General features: G+C 52.0%; 1 protein-coding gene across 5 annotated transcripts in view; it reads right to left on the reverse strand.

The window, feature by feature from the left end:
* ABCC8 (ATP binding cassette subfamily C member 8) overlaps window positions 1-18,413 on the reverse strand; it is a 77,701-nt gene that overhangs the window by 28,692 nt on the left and 30,596 nt on the right. For all 5 annotated transcript variants that reach the window (XM_045484671.1, XM_045484669.1, XM_045484673.1 and 2 more), the window contains 8 exons: window positions 17,908-18,042; window positions 17,391-17,553; window positions 7,684-7,724; window positions 6,398-6,543; window positions 4,596-4,701; window positions 4,319-4,435; window positions 3,859-3,934; window positions 3,107-3,212 (listed from right to left, as the gene is read on the reverse strand). In XM_045484671.1, coding sequence (XP_045340627.1) covers window positions 3,107-3,212; window positions 3,859-3,934; window positions 4,319-4,435; window positions 4,596-4,701; window positions 6,398-6,543; window positions 7,684-7,724; window positions 17,391-17,553; window positions 17,908-18,042 — 890 coding nt within the window. The remainder of the gene's footprint in view (window positions 1-3,106; window positions 3,213-3,858; window positions 3,935-4,318; window positions 4,436-4,595; window positions 4,702-6,397; window positions 6,544-7,683; window positions 7,725-17,390; window positions 17,554-17,907; window positions 18,043-18,413) is intronic.

The raw sequence follows: 18,413 nt of genomic DNA on the forward strand, positions 1-18,413 counted from the left end.
CTGGTCACCCGGCCTTGGCCGTGGCGTGGATGAAAACATCAGAGCGGCCTGGCATCGCCCTGGCCTCTGGCTGCAGACAGACAGACTTGTGGGAGAGGCTGCCAGGTTAAACGCTATTTTGCTCATTATTTTGCTCTTGGCTCACTTTGCAAGTGCATCACCCCCATGCAGACCTGGGCCCAGGGTCTGAGGCATAGAGCTCCTGTGTGTAAGAAAAGGGTCCCTCAACACACAGCCCCCACACTTAACCAACACATTGCCCAGGATAGCTGACCCGGACAGAACTTGTACATGTCCAGGGTTTTGAGAGGCACACGGCAGATGAAGACAACTGAGTCATGTCTGTCCAGACTCCTCCCAGCCACTATAATGAGCTCCTAACTGGTCTCCCTTTCTCCAGTACCCCCCCCCCCCCCACCCCTTTCTTTTATCACCAGCATAATTCTTCTACAGCCTTCAGGCTATATCTTACTTCCTGGACCTGGTATATAGGGGTGTCTGACCTGAGCCCAGCCCACCTCTTTAGTCTTGTCTTCTGCCACTGTGCCCCCCCCCCCCCCCCCGCCAGTGCTCCAGGTACCAGAACCATGTTCTTTCACATCAGCAAGCCTTTGCCCATGGCGATACCCCTGCCTGGAACACCTTCCTCTCCTACCCCTGCCTTTTCCATCTGATGAAACCACACTCATCCTTCAAGGCTCAAACACCACATCCACATGACCCTTCTCTCCTTGGCCACAGAGGCCCATGTTGTTCCTCTATGCTTGATCATATGGCACTGATCTCCTTCCCCTCCCATAAAAGCAGGGGCCATGTCTTAATCATCTTTGCATTTCTGTCACTGTGCCCAGTGTCTGGCACCCAGCAGATGTTCAGTAAACAGGGGATGAGTGAATACATCAAGGTGGAGAGATTGGAGCCCGAGTTGAGTTGTGAACAAAGACTCACAACTTCCGAGGGTTGGCTGCAGGCTACCGGGATGTGCTTCGCTATGCTTGAGAGGGAAGCCGCACCATGGAGGAGGGCAAAATGGAGGAGTGAGAACCTCTTCATCGTCACTCTTACCCCTAGACTTGAACTGAGCCGGGAGGTGGCGCCATGAGGACAGAGCTGTGAGCACCTGGGTGGTGGCTCCACTGAGGAGGTAGGTGTCATGGCTGTAGGGACTGCTGGCCTTTAGACTGTCAGGCTGATTATTTCTTCACATGCTCTTGAACCCCTTCTCTCTCAGCACTCAGTGGAAAGCCCATGTGCTTGAGCACCTAGATGCAAATCCCACTTCTGCCGTTTGAGAGCTGGGTGGCCTTGGGTAAAACTTGCTTCACCTCAATCTCCTTATCAACTGTTAAGTGGGGTGAATGATGCCTACCTCACAGAGCTTGGTGAAGACTGACTGAGACAATGAAGTAAATAAAGTGCCTTGCACAGTGCCTGGCACATAAGAGCTGCTTAATGTTAGCTGTTCTAGAAAGGCCCTTTGTATCCCTTGGGCTGGGGCAGAGGTTTCCAAAGACAGAGGTGGCAGCAGTCAGACCCTGAGGGTTGGCCAAGCTTGGAGAAGAGGTGGGGGCCAAGGCAGGGCAGGGCTGCACCTCTGCCAAGCGTGCCTAGCGCTTCTGCAGAGGACAGACAGGTGTTGATGCTGGTATGGGGACACCTGAGCATGGGGGCTGGGGGAAGAGATAAAGAAAGTGGGGCAACGGGACCAGACCCGGGGGGGGGATTGACTCATGCTGAGTGGGACACAGACCCAGGAAACCAGGGCAACCCCAATGTCTGGGGTCTGTAATCCCATCTTCCCTTCACAAAGACACACTGTCAGCCAATAGGCAAGGGCTCCTCCCTTCAGAGCCCTAAGGGCCAATTGGTACAAGAGGCTGACAAAGTGACCTCAAACCCCAATGCCTGGCCTTGCCAGTCAGGCTGTGTTGAGAACTCCCCCAATAAGATGGGGAATGGAGGCAGAGACCCCTCTGCCCCAAACACACCACAATCCCTGGTGGAATTAAGATTCCAGAGACAGAGGTCACAGGAACAAATCCCAAAGAGTTTGTCTACCAGTCTATGGCATCACTGAGGAAGGAAACTTGCCATCGGATGCACCAGTCAGGGACATTGTGGAAAATGTCCTGCAAATGGAGGTGCACACAGGTATTCAGACACTGGGCCCAAGGTCTTTCTGCACTCAGGCTTATGAAAAACCTGGCCTCTTGAATGCCACTTCCCCCTAGAAATGGCTGTGGGGAAAGCCTGTCCTCTGCTGAATCGGCTGCAAACTTTATCCCTGAATGTGCTCTACAAACCTCTCAGGCCCCCCTTGCCCTCAGCTACTGGGGGATGGGGGGGGCGACGGGGGAGAGTTCCAAGCCAGGCCCCGCCCAGGTTTCTGTATACCTTTCCCACCCTCTTCATTTCTCAGCTCTTCCTTTCTTCCTTTTTAAAAAGCTTCTATTTTCTATGTATCTTTTATCAACTAGTTTCAAGTGCTTTTTGGAAGTAGGTGGCTATAAATAATAGATCCATGGTTGACTCAGCCTGGGGTTCTGGCTCTTTAATTAAGATAGTGATCTTTGTCCAGAAACCCACGTTTGTCTGGGTTATCTCTGGCTCCTCAAAACACCCACTGAATGGTCTATGTCGGCTTTGCTGATGACCAGGCCGGAAACCAATGTTTGTGTTCCAGTTCCCCACACAGGGACGCAGTGCAGGTGAGTGAGCACGGGATTTAGAGTCAAGCAGAATTGAGTTAGAGTTCCAGCTCAGCCGATGATTAGCTGAGTGAATTAGGGCAAATAGTTGAACCCTCATCTATAAAACAAGGACTGTTCACAGTCCTTACCTTGCTGGTTGTCATAAGGACTAAATGAAATAATGAGTGCAGAGGACTTAGCAAAGTACTCAGCACATAGTAAGGGTTGAATAAGTACTACAGATGTTGACAAGAATAACAATTAACAGCATTAATTGAGTACTCACTGAACACACAGCAAGTGCTCAATATGGGCATGACACGTCCTTAACTGAGAAAGATGGCTGAAAGAAAGGCTGCCCACCTGCCCACTGTTAGCTCTCCCCACTAGCTGAGCCCTGAGGGTGAATTTAGTACCTGTTCCAGAAGACGGCCCCTGAAATCTTCTGCATCTCTCCTAGGGTGGCTAGGAGGAGTGAGGACTTGCCACAGCCCACCTGCCCCACGATCATGGTCAGCTGGCCTGCAGGGAGGGCGGGGGTCAAATGGGACTAGGGCACCAGGGAGTCTGAATGACTATCACCCAGAAAGACAGACAGATACATGCAACCCTGGGACCCCCATTTGCTTTCCTCCTACCTAGAATATCCCTTTGAGCCTTCCCTTCTAGAACTCTAGATCCTTCTTCTCACTCCCCAGTGTGGGCCCAACTCTTCATGGTCCCAACAAAGGCCACTTTGGGTCCCATCTCCATCCCACCTCCATGCTTTGCTCATGCTGCTGTCTTTGCCAGAATACCCACCCTGCCTCATGGCCTGAGGGACCCTGCTCATTCTCAGGAGCCCCACCTCTTTCATGGCACATTTCCTGGCTACTGGGGACTGCTTTTCTTTCTGTGAAGCACCCATATATCTGCAGCAGGTGGCTGGACATCAAGGTCCTGCTGTCTTGTCCTGTCCTTGCTGCTGACTCCCACCAGCATGGGTAGCCCACCCCTCTCTAGTGTTCATACCCCAAAGTACCCACCAAGAGTGAGCATTGAGCTGGTGCTCAATACATGCAGATTTTTCTTTTTCTCTGTCATTCAGTGGGACATGTGGAGGGGGCACTTCAGCTATGACTCTGAGGGGCACTTCCAGACCATGCTAGAGACATGAGCCGGGCCGTACCTCGTGGGATGCGGATGGTGATGTTGGACAGTGTGGGGATTCCATCAGGAGTCCATGTGAAGAAGCCTCCAATGATCTTTATTGGTGGTAGCCCACAGCCCGGAAAAGAATAGAAAGGCAGCTGGGTTCTCAGTGTGAATGGTCTCTTGCCTCCCCTCCCGCCCTGAAAGCTAGAAACCCTGATTTCAGTCCCTGGATTACTTCTAGGGCAGGGGAGTGGGGGAATGGCCTTCTCCTGCTGACCCCTGCCTGAATCACCCTCTCTGAGATGACAGTCACGAGGTCCCACATTCAATGGAGAAGGAGAACTTGTCCCTGGTTTTGGGACTGCTATGGACCCTCCAGGCAGGCAGGGTGACCTCCAGAGCAGAGGACTCAGCATATAGGTCTCTGATGCTAAGCTCCCTCCTGGAGATGGTGCTGGGGGGCCAGACGTGGGGGTGCAGGTTCTAGGACTCACCTGGACGCAGTAGTTGTCAGCATCCCCATCTGCACTCGGAACCAGCCTCTGCAGTGGGGCCGTGAAGCCCCGACAGTCCTCCCGGGCTGGATGCTTGCGGTTCACAACCTTAAGGGGCTGGGAATGGTCAGGAGGAGGTGAGGGCCCACAGGGCTGGAAGCTGTGCAGGGAAGGGAGTCCCCCCTCCTATGATGAGAAGCTGAAGCAGGACACAGCAGGGCACAGGCTACAGGCACTAGAGAAAAACACTGGTGGCAAGGGGAAGCCGGGCACTCACCACTGCCTGGTACTTGTTGGTTTGGCCCTGGGGCGCAGGCTCCCGGGGAGCACACTGCTCCTCGCGGATCTCTGCACTGGACAGGAACTCACTCAGCTTTTGCACGCTGCAAAGGAAGCATAGAGACACCTCTCACCCTTGCCAGGGGCAGAAGGAAGGGGAGAGAGAGGAGGGTGCAGCCTGAGAGAGTGGCTCTGAGAAGGTTCTGGGTCCTGCGGTATTGTCCCCACAAAGCTCACACTGGAGGGAGACAAATCAGTGGGCATCCATGGTGGGCAGCTGATGTTATCAGTCAGCTAGACTGGATTAGGGTCTGGGTTAGGGTAAGATTGATTAGTTTTAGGGGTAGTTAAATGTTAAAGCTGGTTCATTGGTGTAGGGCTTTATCCATTACTGTTAGAGTTAAGGTTGGTCAGTGTTAAGCTTAGTTAGGGTTGGGATTGGTTATTAATAATAGCTAGTATTTACTGAGCACATACTATATGCCAGACACTGTGTTTAATGCTTTATAAGCATATAATTAAATCCTGCTGGGGAAGGTGTTATTAATCCCAATTCAAGGAGGAGAAGGCCTCAGCTACCCTGGTGACAGTGGTATTAGGAGTGTCTGCATATGGAAATGCTTCTGGGTCAGCACAAGGGAATTCCAACAGCTGCAGCATCCTTGGACTTGTGGTTTCTATACAGAATCAGAGAGCTGGGCTGGGGTGGGGGTGGGGGTAGAAGGGTGATCATTAGAAGTCACAATGCCATGGCCAATTAAACTGAATCAGCACAGCCAAGCCTGGAAATAGGAGCTAATTTTCTTCCAGCCCTGGTTTAACTACTCCCTGGTTATATACTCCTTTGACCACAATTCTGCTGAGTTACGCCCCCTTCCATCCTTGAACCCTGGCCAGAGCTTCCTTGTGTGAGTTGTTCCTTCCATCAGCGACTTTGTTCCAACAGCTATTTCCCCTTGCCAGCTTGTCTAGGACATGCTAGGGTCTCATGAGACCAGGGTGCCACTTTTCTCAAGGTTGAAGGGGCTTGGGTACTGTCTGGTCCCCTTGGTGGTGGGAAAGGACATAGCTGGCTCTCCCCAGAGGCATGCCAAGACCTAGCTTTCAAGGAGCTATTTCAGTGGTCCAAGGAGATCTTCACTCCAGGTATGGAACTCCCCAGCCAAAACCTCAACGCTCTACCCTCGGGTTTTCATTCCCAAGAGGGTGATGTCTCTGGGAGAGTGGCCACAGGGCTCTAGAGCTCAGACGTAGGGGCCTCCCGGAGTTGCAGGCTAAGGGGGGGACAGGACATGCAGGCACTTAGGGAAAGCTGCTTTACTGACCAGGGTCGGGAAGGCTCTGGGACCCGTGGAAAGAAGAGGGGATGTTCAGCCTGAGGAAGACAAAGATTCAGTGGATACCTTCTGAAATCCGAGGAGCTGGAGGAACAGTGCTCATTCTGGGTGGCTCTGGAGGGTGGAACTAGTACCAATGGGCAGAATTTATGAGAAGATGCCAATTTTGGCTCAACATTGAATTTTTTTCTTTTTTTATAGAGTTGTCTTGCAGGTGCCATTGAGTTTCCTCTCCTTGGAGGTATGTAAGCCAGTTAGGTAATCCCTTCTCAGGGCTGGCATGGAGGGAAGCCACACATGGCTATGTCCCTCAGGCCAACTATGACCGCCTTCAGCGAGGCCCAGATCAACGGGGAAGCATGACTTTGGACCAAACAGCTGTAGTTGTAGGGGTCACTGGAGCAAGCCCTGGGGCCACCACATGAGCTGCCTGCCCAGTGTCCTTGCTGGACCCTCTTCTCACCTGACTAGAGCTTTGACTGTTGACCGGACCACGCTGGACAGCAGGAACAGTGGTGTGACCAGGATGTGGAATAGCGAGAGGGAGGCGAAGGCCACCGAGGGCGAGAAGTCGGCCTCTTTGAAGAAGCTGACGTGGCCCACGAAGGTCTGTGGATAGAAGGACAAGCGAGGTATGTGACTCAGAGCATGGCCCTCTCCCAAACTGGCAGCACTCGGCCCCTGGGCTGGAACAGGGGACCCAAGGAGAGCTTTCTGTTAGAGACACCTTCATCATCTTCAATCACCTCCTGGAAACGTCTCCAGCAAGCTCAGGACTTCACGCTGGAGGGCTGGGCTGCTGCACCCTGTCCTGCCCCCTCCTTGCCAGGAATGACCAGAGGGAAGCCCTCAGCTTAGGTCAGCTCTGCCCCCTCAGACAGCAGTCCTCAGTCAGGGAAAATGTGGGCATGATCATTCCCAAACCACCTCCTCTCTGCCTTCGGCTACCTGGCTGGCTCAGCAGCCTCTGTGACCCAGGCTTCCCCCAAGGAGCCAGGCCAGAACCAGCCCAATAAATCATGTCAAAAGTGAATTCCCAAGTGTGTCTGATGGCTGTAAATTCGCCGCAGCTCAGGGACACCGGCCCCCAGGGGAAAAAAATGCATCTTTTTAAAGAACTGTGGCCGCCACAGACGCCAGGGATGGGAGCCCTGGGCGGTAGTGGGGGCTCGGCCTTTCTGGAGGGGTCTACTTCGGGCCCCCACTGCTGGGCTCACACACAGCTTTGGTCAAAATCACTTTAGGAAACCTCCACTGCAACATTTAATGATGTGGAGAATTATTCGTGTTCTTAAACTTTAAAAAGCAGGTTACAAAACTGCATGTGCGACACAATCCTATTTTTGTAAAAATGTCACAGTATGTGCCTTAAAAAGAGACTGGAAAGAAACACGTTAAAGATGTTGCCAGTGGGACTGTGGGTGATTTAATTTCCCAACATGTCTGCAATAAACACGTCTTTACTTTTATAATTAAAAAGTTTGATAGCTCTTTTTAAAAGAAAGGGAGATTTCTTTAAAGACGAAGCCGCAGGTCTTCTGGGCCCAGAGGCAGAGGCCCCGGTCTGCCTGGGGTTGGGGAGGCACGGCTGGGCATTACAGGCTTTCAATCTATTGCCCTATTTCCAGCCCCACCGCTGAGTGCATCATCCGAAGGCCTTGTGCAGAGAGGCCAAACCCTGGGCCGCCTCTCACTGCAAACACTCTCTGCCACCCACCGCATCCGGAGCTGGAGAAGGGATCCACTTACAATGAGGACAGCTGCAATGGGGATGGCCGTGTTCATGAAAACTGTGGAGGAAGCACAAGGGAAGTTTAGTGGGAGGGATGTGATAGCTAAAAATGAAGCTGCCCAGGATGGTCCGGAAGCAGTGCAGCCCATGGGGTCCCTTCTCCAGCCACCAGGGTGGAGCTGGGCAGAGTAGGGGCAGAACTCTAGCCTTGCGGTCCCTCCAGCTCCTTACCCGGCTTCCCTTAAGACTCTTGCCCCATGTGTCTGAGACCTGAGCCTTTAGACAAAAGCTTACATGCTTTTATTCTGCTCTAGGTGGTCAGCGGGAAGGAAGTCCCGTCAGAAGTGGTGAGAGAAGAGATTGGAGCATTGGCTGCCCTTGGCCAACTGTGAGGTCAGCCTCATGTGTTTCTGGGGGGCACTAGGTGGCTACCCCTTGCTCTGCCTTTGGCCCCTGTATCCCCCCAAGCCAGGTTCTCTCTGAGGCTTAGAGGATTCCTCATCTCTCATGGCTCTTGGGAAGGATTTCAAACTCACTCACATTGAGGTATTAGTAACTAAGGACAGCTTAAAAGAGGGTCTCCCTAGGCTCTAAGGCTTAGAGTCCCTGCCTAGGTGGGGCAGGTGGTTTGCTGCAACAGAGGTCCCCTCCTTGTTCTGTTTAAAGTGTGGCCCTCGGATCCTTCATAGGGATCCCAGAGAGCAAAGGGAGCTGGACTTCAAGTCAGAGAAGGGTGGAGTCCCTGACCTTGGGCAGGTCATTTACCTTTCCCATTCCTTGGTTTCTTTACCCGATTTTTGTAAATGTGTACTTGTTCACACCCTCTGGATTCCTCCAAATAAGAGGGGATAATGTAAGGAACAGCTCTGGGAACCTGGATGCTGCCTGAATGTCAGACCTCACAGGCTACTAGCTTAGCTCTGCTCCACAGGTCATGCTCCTCTAGCCCAAGGTGTGAGATGCTGGAGAGAGCCCTAACCCTGGGCCTAAACTTCCAGAGAGCAGACTTCCTGGAATAAGAGATGACTATCTTAGCTGCCACCTTCCCATCTCCTCCTCCTTCCTTCCAGGAGCCTCTTCCAGACCAGCCCAGAGAAGAGTCTGGTTGTATAATTAGCCAAATTAAAGCAGAAGGAGCCAGGAGCCAGATCAGCCTGCTGTGCACATGGCCCCTATCTAATGAATGGCAAAGGTTCTGGAGACACTGAAGAATTACAAATGGTCAACACCATTCCAAGAAGCAGACTATCCACTTATTCCAAGAATCCTGCATATACCAGCTAGTACATACACAGTGTATGCTGGAGATGTGGAACCCCAAGTGGGTGGGAGAATATGGCCTCTGCCCACAGGGGCGTCCTTGTCTGAGGAAGGGGGCAGAGCTATGCTCTCAGGAAGCCCCTATTAAGATGGGGAGAGAGGGAGCATGCCTCGGGGAGTTACCCAGCAGACAGGAAAGACATTGGGCCCATTTTGGGGGAATTCCTAATCTGATGAGGGAAACGGCCCCAGGCATTGGAGAGCTCCCAATCTCACGTAGGAGACACAGCTGGTCTTGGGGCTACTGCTAGTCTCTCTGGTCACAAGGCTTTTTACCAATACCAATATCATACCTGACCTTTAGCCACCCTTCCTGAAGAAGGCGCCATGGTCTCCAGGTACCCTGCACAGTGCCACAGCTCTCTCTGTGTCTCTGGCAGGGGGGCACTTTAAACACAATCAGTTTTCCTACAGTATAAGGGACCCAGATCAGGGATGTAGGATATAGCACAGCCATCGTGGGCTGTGAAGAGGGAGGGGGAGGAGGACACCAGTAGGCCTGGGCCCTTGACCATCACCAACCATATAGCTCTGAACATTGGAGTAGCCACGTCCATCCCCTCCAGGACCAGTTATTCCAGAAAGCTCCTTTAGGGCAGGAGCCTCCTTCGGTTTCTCTCTTTCCCATCTCCATCAATTACCAGACAGGAGGGGTTCAAGCTAGAAAAGGCACCTGTGCACCACCCCTGGGCCCCCTCCCACACCTCTGGGGCTCAACTCCCAGCTCTAGAATAGGCTCGAAGTTAGCTTGCAAATTGGCCCAACTGTGCTAAGAAAGCAATCTGGTGCTTCGTAGCTAGAGCCCCGCAGAAGTTCAGACCTTCTGATCCTGTAATCTCTCTCCTGGGAATTTATCTTGAAAAATCACTTAACAGAAGCACGAAGCTCTCAGCAAGATGGTGTTAGCTGCAGCGCTATCTGTCACAACAAAACCACAACCACAGCCGTAAACCACCCAAAACGAAATAAACTGGCAACATCCAACAGGAGTGGCTGTTTTAGTAAAGTGGTACATCGACTCTGGGGGAGATTTTGCAGTTAGAAATGTGTGATAATGGGTATTTTGTTCTGCATGTTTTCTCTGGTCGTGAGTTTTAAAATTTATTTTTTCCCTATTTTATTGTCTTTATTCTTGTAGCTGCCTGAAGTCCTTTGAGGAACGAGACAAGCTATAAATAAATTTGAAAATGAGTATTCCAATGCTGATGCAGCACCATGGAGAATGTATATGACATAATTAATTTCTGTCCTGTTCTGTTGTTGTACGGAGATGTTAGCCAGTGAAAATGTAATTTTCCACTTCCCTCATCCTCTCCTGGAAGGACAGCCTTTGTTCAGGGAGCTCTGGGTGCCATACAGGGTGGCAGATGGATGAAGGGAATCACTAGCTGCTTGTTTTCAAGGCCACTCTGAAGACCACCCCCCTGGGCCCTGGGGTGGACATGGCTGGCACTGGGGATGTCAGTGTCTAAGACTAAGGAGCCTGGGATGCCACAGGCGCTGGCAGGTCTCTGAGCTCAGCAGACACTCCTGTACCCTAGTGAGGGTAGGGGGAAGGGAGCAGGGTGTCCCAGCTGTCACAAGTTGAAGACCAGAGGCCCTGCACCCATCTTCTTGAACCACATAAGGCCCTGTAAGACATTAAAGGTGGTGGAGGGGTGGGAAATATGACCGAAAGTTCATTTCTCTCCAACTTTGGCATGGGGTGGGCTGACTCATCTTGATTTGATCTGGACAGGGGCGGGGTGGTGCGGGGACAAGAACATGATGGTGCTCGAATCTTGAGTGCTAGGGAGCCAGAAGTACTGTGAAATAATTCTAAGCGAAAGTAGAAGAGTAGAAAATCATGTGTGAGTGTGGCACTGTTATGGAAAAGTTTAGCTGCGTGTAGGCAGGCCTGACATGCCACCTTCGAAAGTAAAAGTCTTTCTGTAATGGTGTAGACATATGGGTAGGTGTCGTTTTAACACCCTCCTCTCCAACTATCTTTTAAGAAGTATTCCTCCAAAGGGGCGCCTCGGTGGCTCAGTTGGTTAAGCGTTGAACCCTTGATTTCGGCTCAGGTCGTGATCTCACGGTTCCTGAGTTTAAGCCCCGCATCGGGGTCTGTGCTGAGAGCACAGAGCCTGCTTGGGATTCTCTCTCTCCCTCTCTCTCTCTCTGCCCCTCCCCTGCTTGCACGCACTCTCTCTGTCTCTCAAAATAAATAAAAATGTAAAAAAGGAAGTATTCCTTCAAAAATTATTTTTTGCGGATCTCCTCTGTCCGCAAAAGGTGTTCTGGGGGTAGAGCAGTGAATAGCTGTGCCACTTTTCATACCCCCTCCTCCCCAAACAAAGCAAACAACAAATCAACTAAAACCAAAGCAGGGCTCAGATCAGCTGCTCCCCATGGCTTTGCTCAAGGAATGCTGCCCGGCCTTGTGGGTGCCAGCCTGCACCGCAATACCAGGAGCTTTTTATTTCCACAGCTTTGATAAATATTTCAGAAGCCATGTGTCTGGAGGCACAGCCAGCCATTTGTGCCTCTGGTTAACTTCATCTTTGTCTCCACGGAGGGCAGGGGAGCAACTGTGGGCTCACAGCCAGGCCTCAATGCAGGTTGCACCTGCCAGAGGGGGGAGCGTATTTTGAGGTGCACAGGGCTATTTCCCATTCAGTGGGATAGTCAGTCTGAAGTCTACAGAGGGGAGGGAAAGGTGGCTCAGCTGCTGGCAGTGGAGGAAGTGTGGCAAGAGACCCCGTAGCCACACCGATTCTGCCCCTTCATAGATGCACCTGCCTGGCTCTTCCTCAGCCACCTCTCTGCCCAAGCAGGCCAGGATATGCATCGGCTGCCCCAGCTAGTGGGAGGAGGGGCAGATACTGAAGAAGAAATTCACAGAAGCTGGAGGAGGAAGGGGGACCAGGTGCGGAGGTCACCTTGTCCTGCAACACTGGCTGCTCTGAGTCGGGGCCTCCACTGAAGAGACAGAAGCAAGACTTGCCAAGAATCGCCAGGCCCTGGCAGGTGCAGGGTGGCCTGAGAATGGGGTTCACCAGCACCATCCTGTCCAGCCCCACAACCCTGTCTGTGGCAGAGTTGGGTTTGGAGATACGTTTTTTTGTTTTGCAGGGCATGGTTTGAGGCCGGTTACATCCCTCCCAGGAGGGTCCACCTGACTGTGGTTCAGACCAGCTGGGAAGAAAGAAGACCTTTGCCCCCAGAATACTCAAAGAGGCAGCAAACATACCTGTCCTTTACTCAAACTCTTTCAGTGGCTCTCCTGCTTTGGGAGAAAACCTAGGGGTCTGAACACAGCACACAGGGTCCTGCATGATCTGGTCTTCTTACCCTCTCCTCACCGAATTATGCTCAAGTCTTGAACACACCGTCATCCTTCTCACCTCTAGGCCTTTGTGCCTGGAACATTCTTCCTCTCATCTGTCTAACCTGTAGTCATCCTGACAAGGTTTCCTTGACACCCATGACCCCTAGAGATTAGGTTGGGTAGAACTCTTATGGGCATCTAGAGTACCCCTTTCTGTTCCTCTCACAACACGGTTGCACGTCTGGCCTCCCTATCAGCCTGTGAGGAACCTGCAGGCAGGGACCACTATTTCTTCCCAGCACTGCACCCCCATACCTAGCACAGGTCCTGGCACATAGTAGGAGCTCACCAAATATTTATCAGATAAGTGATGAAAGAAACAAAACAAAAGTGGTCCATTTGGAACTGACCCATATCTCTGGCCTCACTGTTCATGGCATGGTCTCTCTCAGGACTGGCAGGGAGAGGATCATGCTTGCCTCCTCTTTAATGCGCAAGGCCTCGGTACAGTCTGACACAGAGAGAAGGCCTTGGGATGGGTGCTGAACAAAGGACAGAATGAACTGGCAGCATGTCTGTTGGTTGACTGGTAGGGCCTAGAACCCCTTTGTCACTCTTGCAAAGCTTGTCCTCAAATACATGGCCGGGCTGGACATCTAGAATCACCTGCTTCTGCAGGGAAATAAGGATTGAACTGACTTCTCAGGGGAGTGGCCAAAGCACTTACCTCCAGCTTTTCCCCACTTAAGCTTCTACTCACTGAAATCCTGCCCTTCCTATGAGGTGCAGGTCAAGCCACCTCTCGCGTGAAGCTCTCGTGAACTCCCAGCCCACAGGCTTCCTTCTTCTCTGTTCTCTGCCATTTCCTGGCTGAGGACCTTGGAGAGTCCTCTCACCTTCCTGAGCCTCACGAAAATGGGACTGTGTGGGGCGCCTGGGTGGCTCGGTCGGTTAAGCGTCTGACTTCAGCTCAGGTCATGATCTCACGGTCCGTGAGTTCGAGCCCCGCGTCGGGCTCTGTGCTGACAGCCCAGAGCTCAGAGCCTGGAGCCTGTTTCCGATTCTGTGTCTCCCTCTCTCTCTGCCCCTCCCCTGTTCATGCTCTGTCTCAAATATAAATAAACGTTAAAAAAAAAAAAAAAAAAGAAAAAAGAAAATGGGACTGTGGAACCACACACCTCACAAAGCTGTTGTGAGGATTAAGTGCACGTAGGCTCGCTAGGCAGCCAGCACAGAGCAGGTCCATACGGTTCAGTGCTCCCTGCCACTGTTTCATGTATGTCAGCACTGACATCTCAGCAGAGTAAAAACTCCTGGAAAATGAAGAGCACAACTCAACTGTCTTTTGCATCCCTCCCAGTGCTTAGCACGGGGCTGGGCTCACTCAACCCCGGCCGAGTGACTTACATCTCTTTTCCTTCAATTCTGGATTTTGATGGTAGGGAAACTGTAGCCATTTCCTTTTCATTCCCTGCACTGCCCTGCCCTGCACCAGCTCGGGGCTCTGATGGCAGGAGCATCAGATAGAGCACCAGAGCTACTCTGACTGCCTGGCATTCGATGACCAGACTGAAAGCCCAGCAGGCAGCACCGAGATGGACACCATCAGAAAACATGACTCTTGGGTTCCTCTTTGGCGCCAGGACCCCATGGCTGGCGCCAGGGACGAGAATGAAAGATGCCCCATTACCTCAAGTCTAATGACCTGTGTCCTTATCCCTGGTGACAGGGAGCAGAAGGCAGGAAGTCCGGGAGGAGGTAAATGAAAACACACTGAAAGCATATACCCACAGCCAGGAGGTGCCCTTCCCACCCTGTCCCCCCACCCCCTCCCCCACCCTGCCCTCCCTGCTGCTGACTAACAAACCCATCCCAGGAAGGGCAAATACCAAGTAAATAGCACTTAGCTTTCAACGCTCTCCCGGAGGGCTCTTCCCTTTCCCTCCCACTGTCCTCTTCCAGGGACCAGCCTGGGATGCTCTGTTTATCCCTCTAGGTCACTGATTCCCGGACAGGTGAGGGACCCTGAACAGAACCCCTGCTTGGCTCCAGAGTCCTTCACTCCTAAGATAGTCATCTCAGCCCCTGACAACATGGCATCTCCTTTCCCCCACGTCCTCCTGGCCCCATGACCTTCACGAAGCCATGGCTTGGCTTCTGAGGGTCCCATGGGACAAAGAACACCTACTAGACAGGTTTTGGCAGGCTAGCCTGGGAACCTAGGCATCGTAAAATGTTGTCAATATGCAATACATCCCAGGTTATAGTGTGGAATGCAGGAATCGAGCATACATCTCGATGCCCTCAACTATATGACCTGAGGCTGCCCCTAGTTTGCTGCCAGGAATCTTGGGGGCCTAGTGCCGTTTTCTTACTGCCTCCCTTCCCTAGCTTGCATCGCAGCAATAGGGAGCCTGCCCTACCCCGCCCGCCCTGCTGTGCTGCTGCTGGGAGAAGAAGTCACCTGGCTGTGGCCGGAAATCCTCCTCCACCTCAGCAGCTGTTCCCATTGATGAGATGTCTGGGAGCCAGGTGTCTAATTGGTTATACACAGTGTGGTGTTACTTTTACCACAACCAGGCCCAGGGGCAGGCAGAGCAGGAGGGTGGCAGGGAGGAGGGTGAAGAGGGCCTGGGCTGCAGGGGCTGGTTTCTCTGACCTCTTGAGATGTTCCTTCCCAATTTCTCCTACCCTGTGGAGCACTCAGCCTGAGAGTGCTCAGAGGCCCTGAGCACTGTGTTCAGGGCTGAGGGTAAAGAGGAGAGACCAGTAACCTGCGTGTCTTGGTGAGGAATCCAGGAAGCCACCACTGCCTGCCACGTTCATAGCTGCATTCTGAGAAAAGCAGTTCCTAGCAGGATTTTCTGCAGAAAGATGCCATGATTGGTGCCACGGATGGTCTGTCACTGTTGACCGTGGTAAGCCACAGGGCACCATGGTCTGGATGGGCACAGGAGAGTGGGACACTTGGGGTGCTCAGTGTAAGCCCTGCCCTGCGAGAACCTTCAGGTTGGGTGCTGGCCACCTGGCCCCACTGGACCCTCTCTCTAGGCAATATGAACACCAGGAACACACAGATGACCTGAGTGGCTATCTTATTTTCCATGACCCTGTCTGGGAGATGTGGCCAGTGCACCCTGCACTACTGGCCCACCACTGGCGACCCCCACAGCTGCGTTTCTTCCTGGCACACCAAAAGAACCAACTTCAACTGGCAGAGGTTGTCAGTAGTGTCCATCTCTCCTAATTTCCTTCTCTGTTTCCCACTCCCATCAAAGCCCATTCTTGGTTGTTTCTCTTCTACTCAGAGAAAATAGCCTGAAATGGTGCCCCACTGTGTCCTAAGTTTTTTTCACCCCCACGTCGGTGCCCAGCCCTTTGTGAAAAATAGCACAAGATGCCAAAGGATCTAGTCTGAGCCATGCTTTTAACCTCAGGATTGACCTCAGGAGGACACCCCCTCTGGGCCTCCATTTCTCATCTGTAAAATGTTTTTCCCAAATGGCAGATAACATTTTCTTTATGTGGGGCTTGAACTCACAACCCTGACGTCAAGAGTCACTTGCTCTACCCACTGAGCCAGCCAAGTGCCCCCCTACAGACCTATCTTTTAACTCACAAATGTCCTCTTCAGCTGTATTAATTCATTTAAGCTTTACACTTGAGTTGTTTTGTTTCCTTTTTGTTTTTTGTTTTTTCTCTCTGGGGGCTTCTACTTGGCCCTTCCTACCATACTGGCTCTTAAACTGGACAGGCCAGGGAACCAGGGTGAGGTATAGCAGCTGCTAACTACTTCCATCCCAATTATGCACTTGGGCGGGGGCCACCACTGCAGGGTGTGGCCACGGAGCCACCAGACCAACTGTAAGATCAACTTGGGCCAGGACTCCATCGGTCACCTGATCTCCATAAGCCCTGGCCTGACCTGGGGACCACTGTCCACCAAACTAATTTCGATAACTAAATTTTTAATTTCTAGAAGTCCCTTTGACTCTTTTCCCCCTGATACTTATCTGTTTTACCTTTTGGGTTTTACACCTTCCTTTAGCTCTTTAATTATTTTAAACATGCTTACTAACTCTTTCACACTATTCTATCATTTCCAGGTTTGAGGGAATAATTTTCCTTTTTTTTTTTTGTACTTGCTGACTCTTACTCTGTTGGTACATTTTTCTCAGGTGGATTTTTGTTTCTTTATTATTAGCTTATTGTTCTACAGGAGCATTTGCCACTAGAGCCCCATGTTCTCTGGAAGCGGTTTTAATACATATGTCTGTTGGGACCCCAAAAGGTTTTTGTTTTTTTTTGTGTTTTTTTTTTTTTTTTTTACCAGTTTTGGTCTTTTTCCCCCCCCTTTCTCTCTGTTCTGGGCTTGGGGTTTCCTAACCACTTGGTTAATACAGATTCAGTCTCTACATCTGTATCTTTCTCCTCCTCATACCCCAGGTAGTTAGAAGCTTCCTTGGAGCCGAATCCAGGGCAGGGAAGGGAAGCTCAGTCTGACTTACTTAAAGAAGTCCTCACAGGGGCGCCTGGGTGGTTCAGTCGGTTAAGCGTCCGACTTCGGCTCAGGTCACTATCTCACTGTCCGTGGGTTCGAGCCCCGCGTCGGGCTCTGTGCTGACTGCTCAGATCCTGGAGCCTGTTTCAGATTCTGTGTGTGTCTCTCTCTCTCTGACCCTCCCCCATTCATGCTCTGTCTCTCTCTGTCTCAAAAATAAATAAATGTTAAAAAAAAAAATTAAAAAAAAAAAAAGAAGTCCTCACACTCCGGAGAATCCAAAACTGTTGCTATATATTCATTTACTGCAGCCTCCCCATAACAGATCAGCTCAATGGAGCATAAAAGACCTCCTTTGTCTCTGTCATCACTGTGTCTTGAGGGCCAGGACAGTGTCCTGCCCGCAGCAGGCTGTCGATATACATTTGCTGGGCACATGACTGAGGACACTGTGACTTCCAGGGGCTCTGCTCCAAGCTGGAGGCTCGCCTGGATTGGGTGATGATGATAAAGACTCTAGCTTCGGCCACCTCTGCTCCCTCCCTCAAGCCTGGACACCCAGCACACAGGGCTGGCTGGTGGGGTAGACTCACTGGAAATGGAGGTGTAGACGGCGAAGGCTCTGAGGCTGGTCATCTCCTTCCTGCGGGTCATCTCCACACGCGTGCAGAAGATGTTCTCCCAGGCGTACAGCTTGAGCAGCTTGATGCCACGGAGCATCTCGTTGGTCTGCTTCAGCCTCTCGTTGGAATACTCCTGCCAGGGGTCACCAAGTCAGAGAGGGGTTTCCTTTGCCCCTGGCCCAGCCAAGAGGAAGGAGCCAAGTCAATGCCCTCATCACTTCACAGGCAATGCCCAGCTCCCGAGCCCATGGGGATGCTCCCTTGCTTTCTCCACTCATCCCCTCCCACGGACAAAGAAACGGAGGCCTGGACAATCGAGTAACCTGCTTAAGGTCAACGATAGTGTGGATATATGTGTGTATGGCTGTTTGGCGGCATCTGGGGGAAGAGTGAGGAGCCTCGCTGATGTACAGGGAAAGGGAGCAAGCAGCCGCATGGGGGAAGGATGGGGAAAAGGGGCGCGAGCACCCTGGGGACGCTCACTCACCAGCGTGCTCCGCTGGGCCTGGGAGAGCTTGGTGGCCACAAAGTACTGGACGGGGGCCAGTAGGATGATGACAGCTGCCCCAATTAAGGCACTGACTCCAAGGATGTAGTAGAGGAGAATCACACCCACGACGATCTGAGGGAGGGTCATGGGGGTGAGTTTCCTTTGACCTGGTAGTCGCCCTGGGGGAAGCGGTGTTGGCAACCCCTTTCCCCAAGCCCCTAGAGAGGGACATGCCTTGGTGCCCAGGTTTCCGAGTTGTCCCCAGGGGCCAGAGGAGGAGGTGTGACAAAGCAATTTCAGAAAGAGGTATTAACATGATGGGCTCTCATGCAAGCAGTGGCTTTCTGGGCTGATAACAAACTGCATTTATCTGTAAGCCTGCTGAACCATTAACTCTCTCCAAATCTACCTTCCAGATGGAAGTCTCAGAGCTGAGGTTGCACAATGAGTGTAACAGCACCTTTTGTTCTGTTGGCTGGCTGGCAAGGCTGACGGTTCCCTCA

The sequence above is a fragment of the Leopardus geoffroyi genome, chromosome D1, assembly GCF_018350155.1.
Source record: "Leopardus geoffroyi isolate Oge1 chromosome D1, O.geoffroyi_Oge1_pat1.0, whole genome shotgun sequence".
Taxonomy (NCBI): Eukaryota; Metazoa; Chordata; class Mammalia; order Carnivora; family Felidae; genus Leopardus; species Leopardus geoffroyi.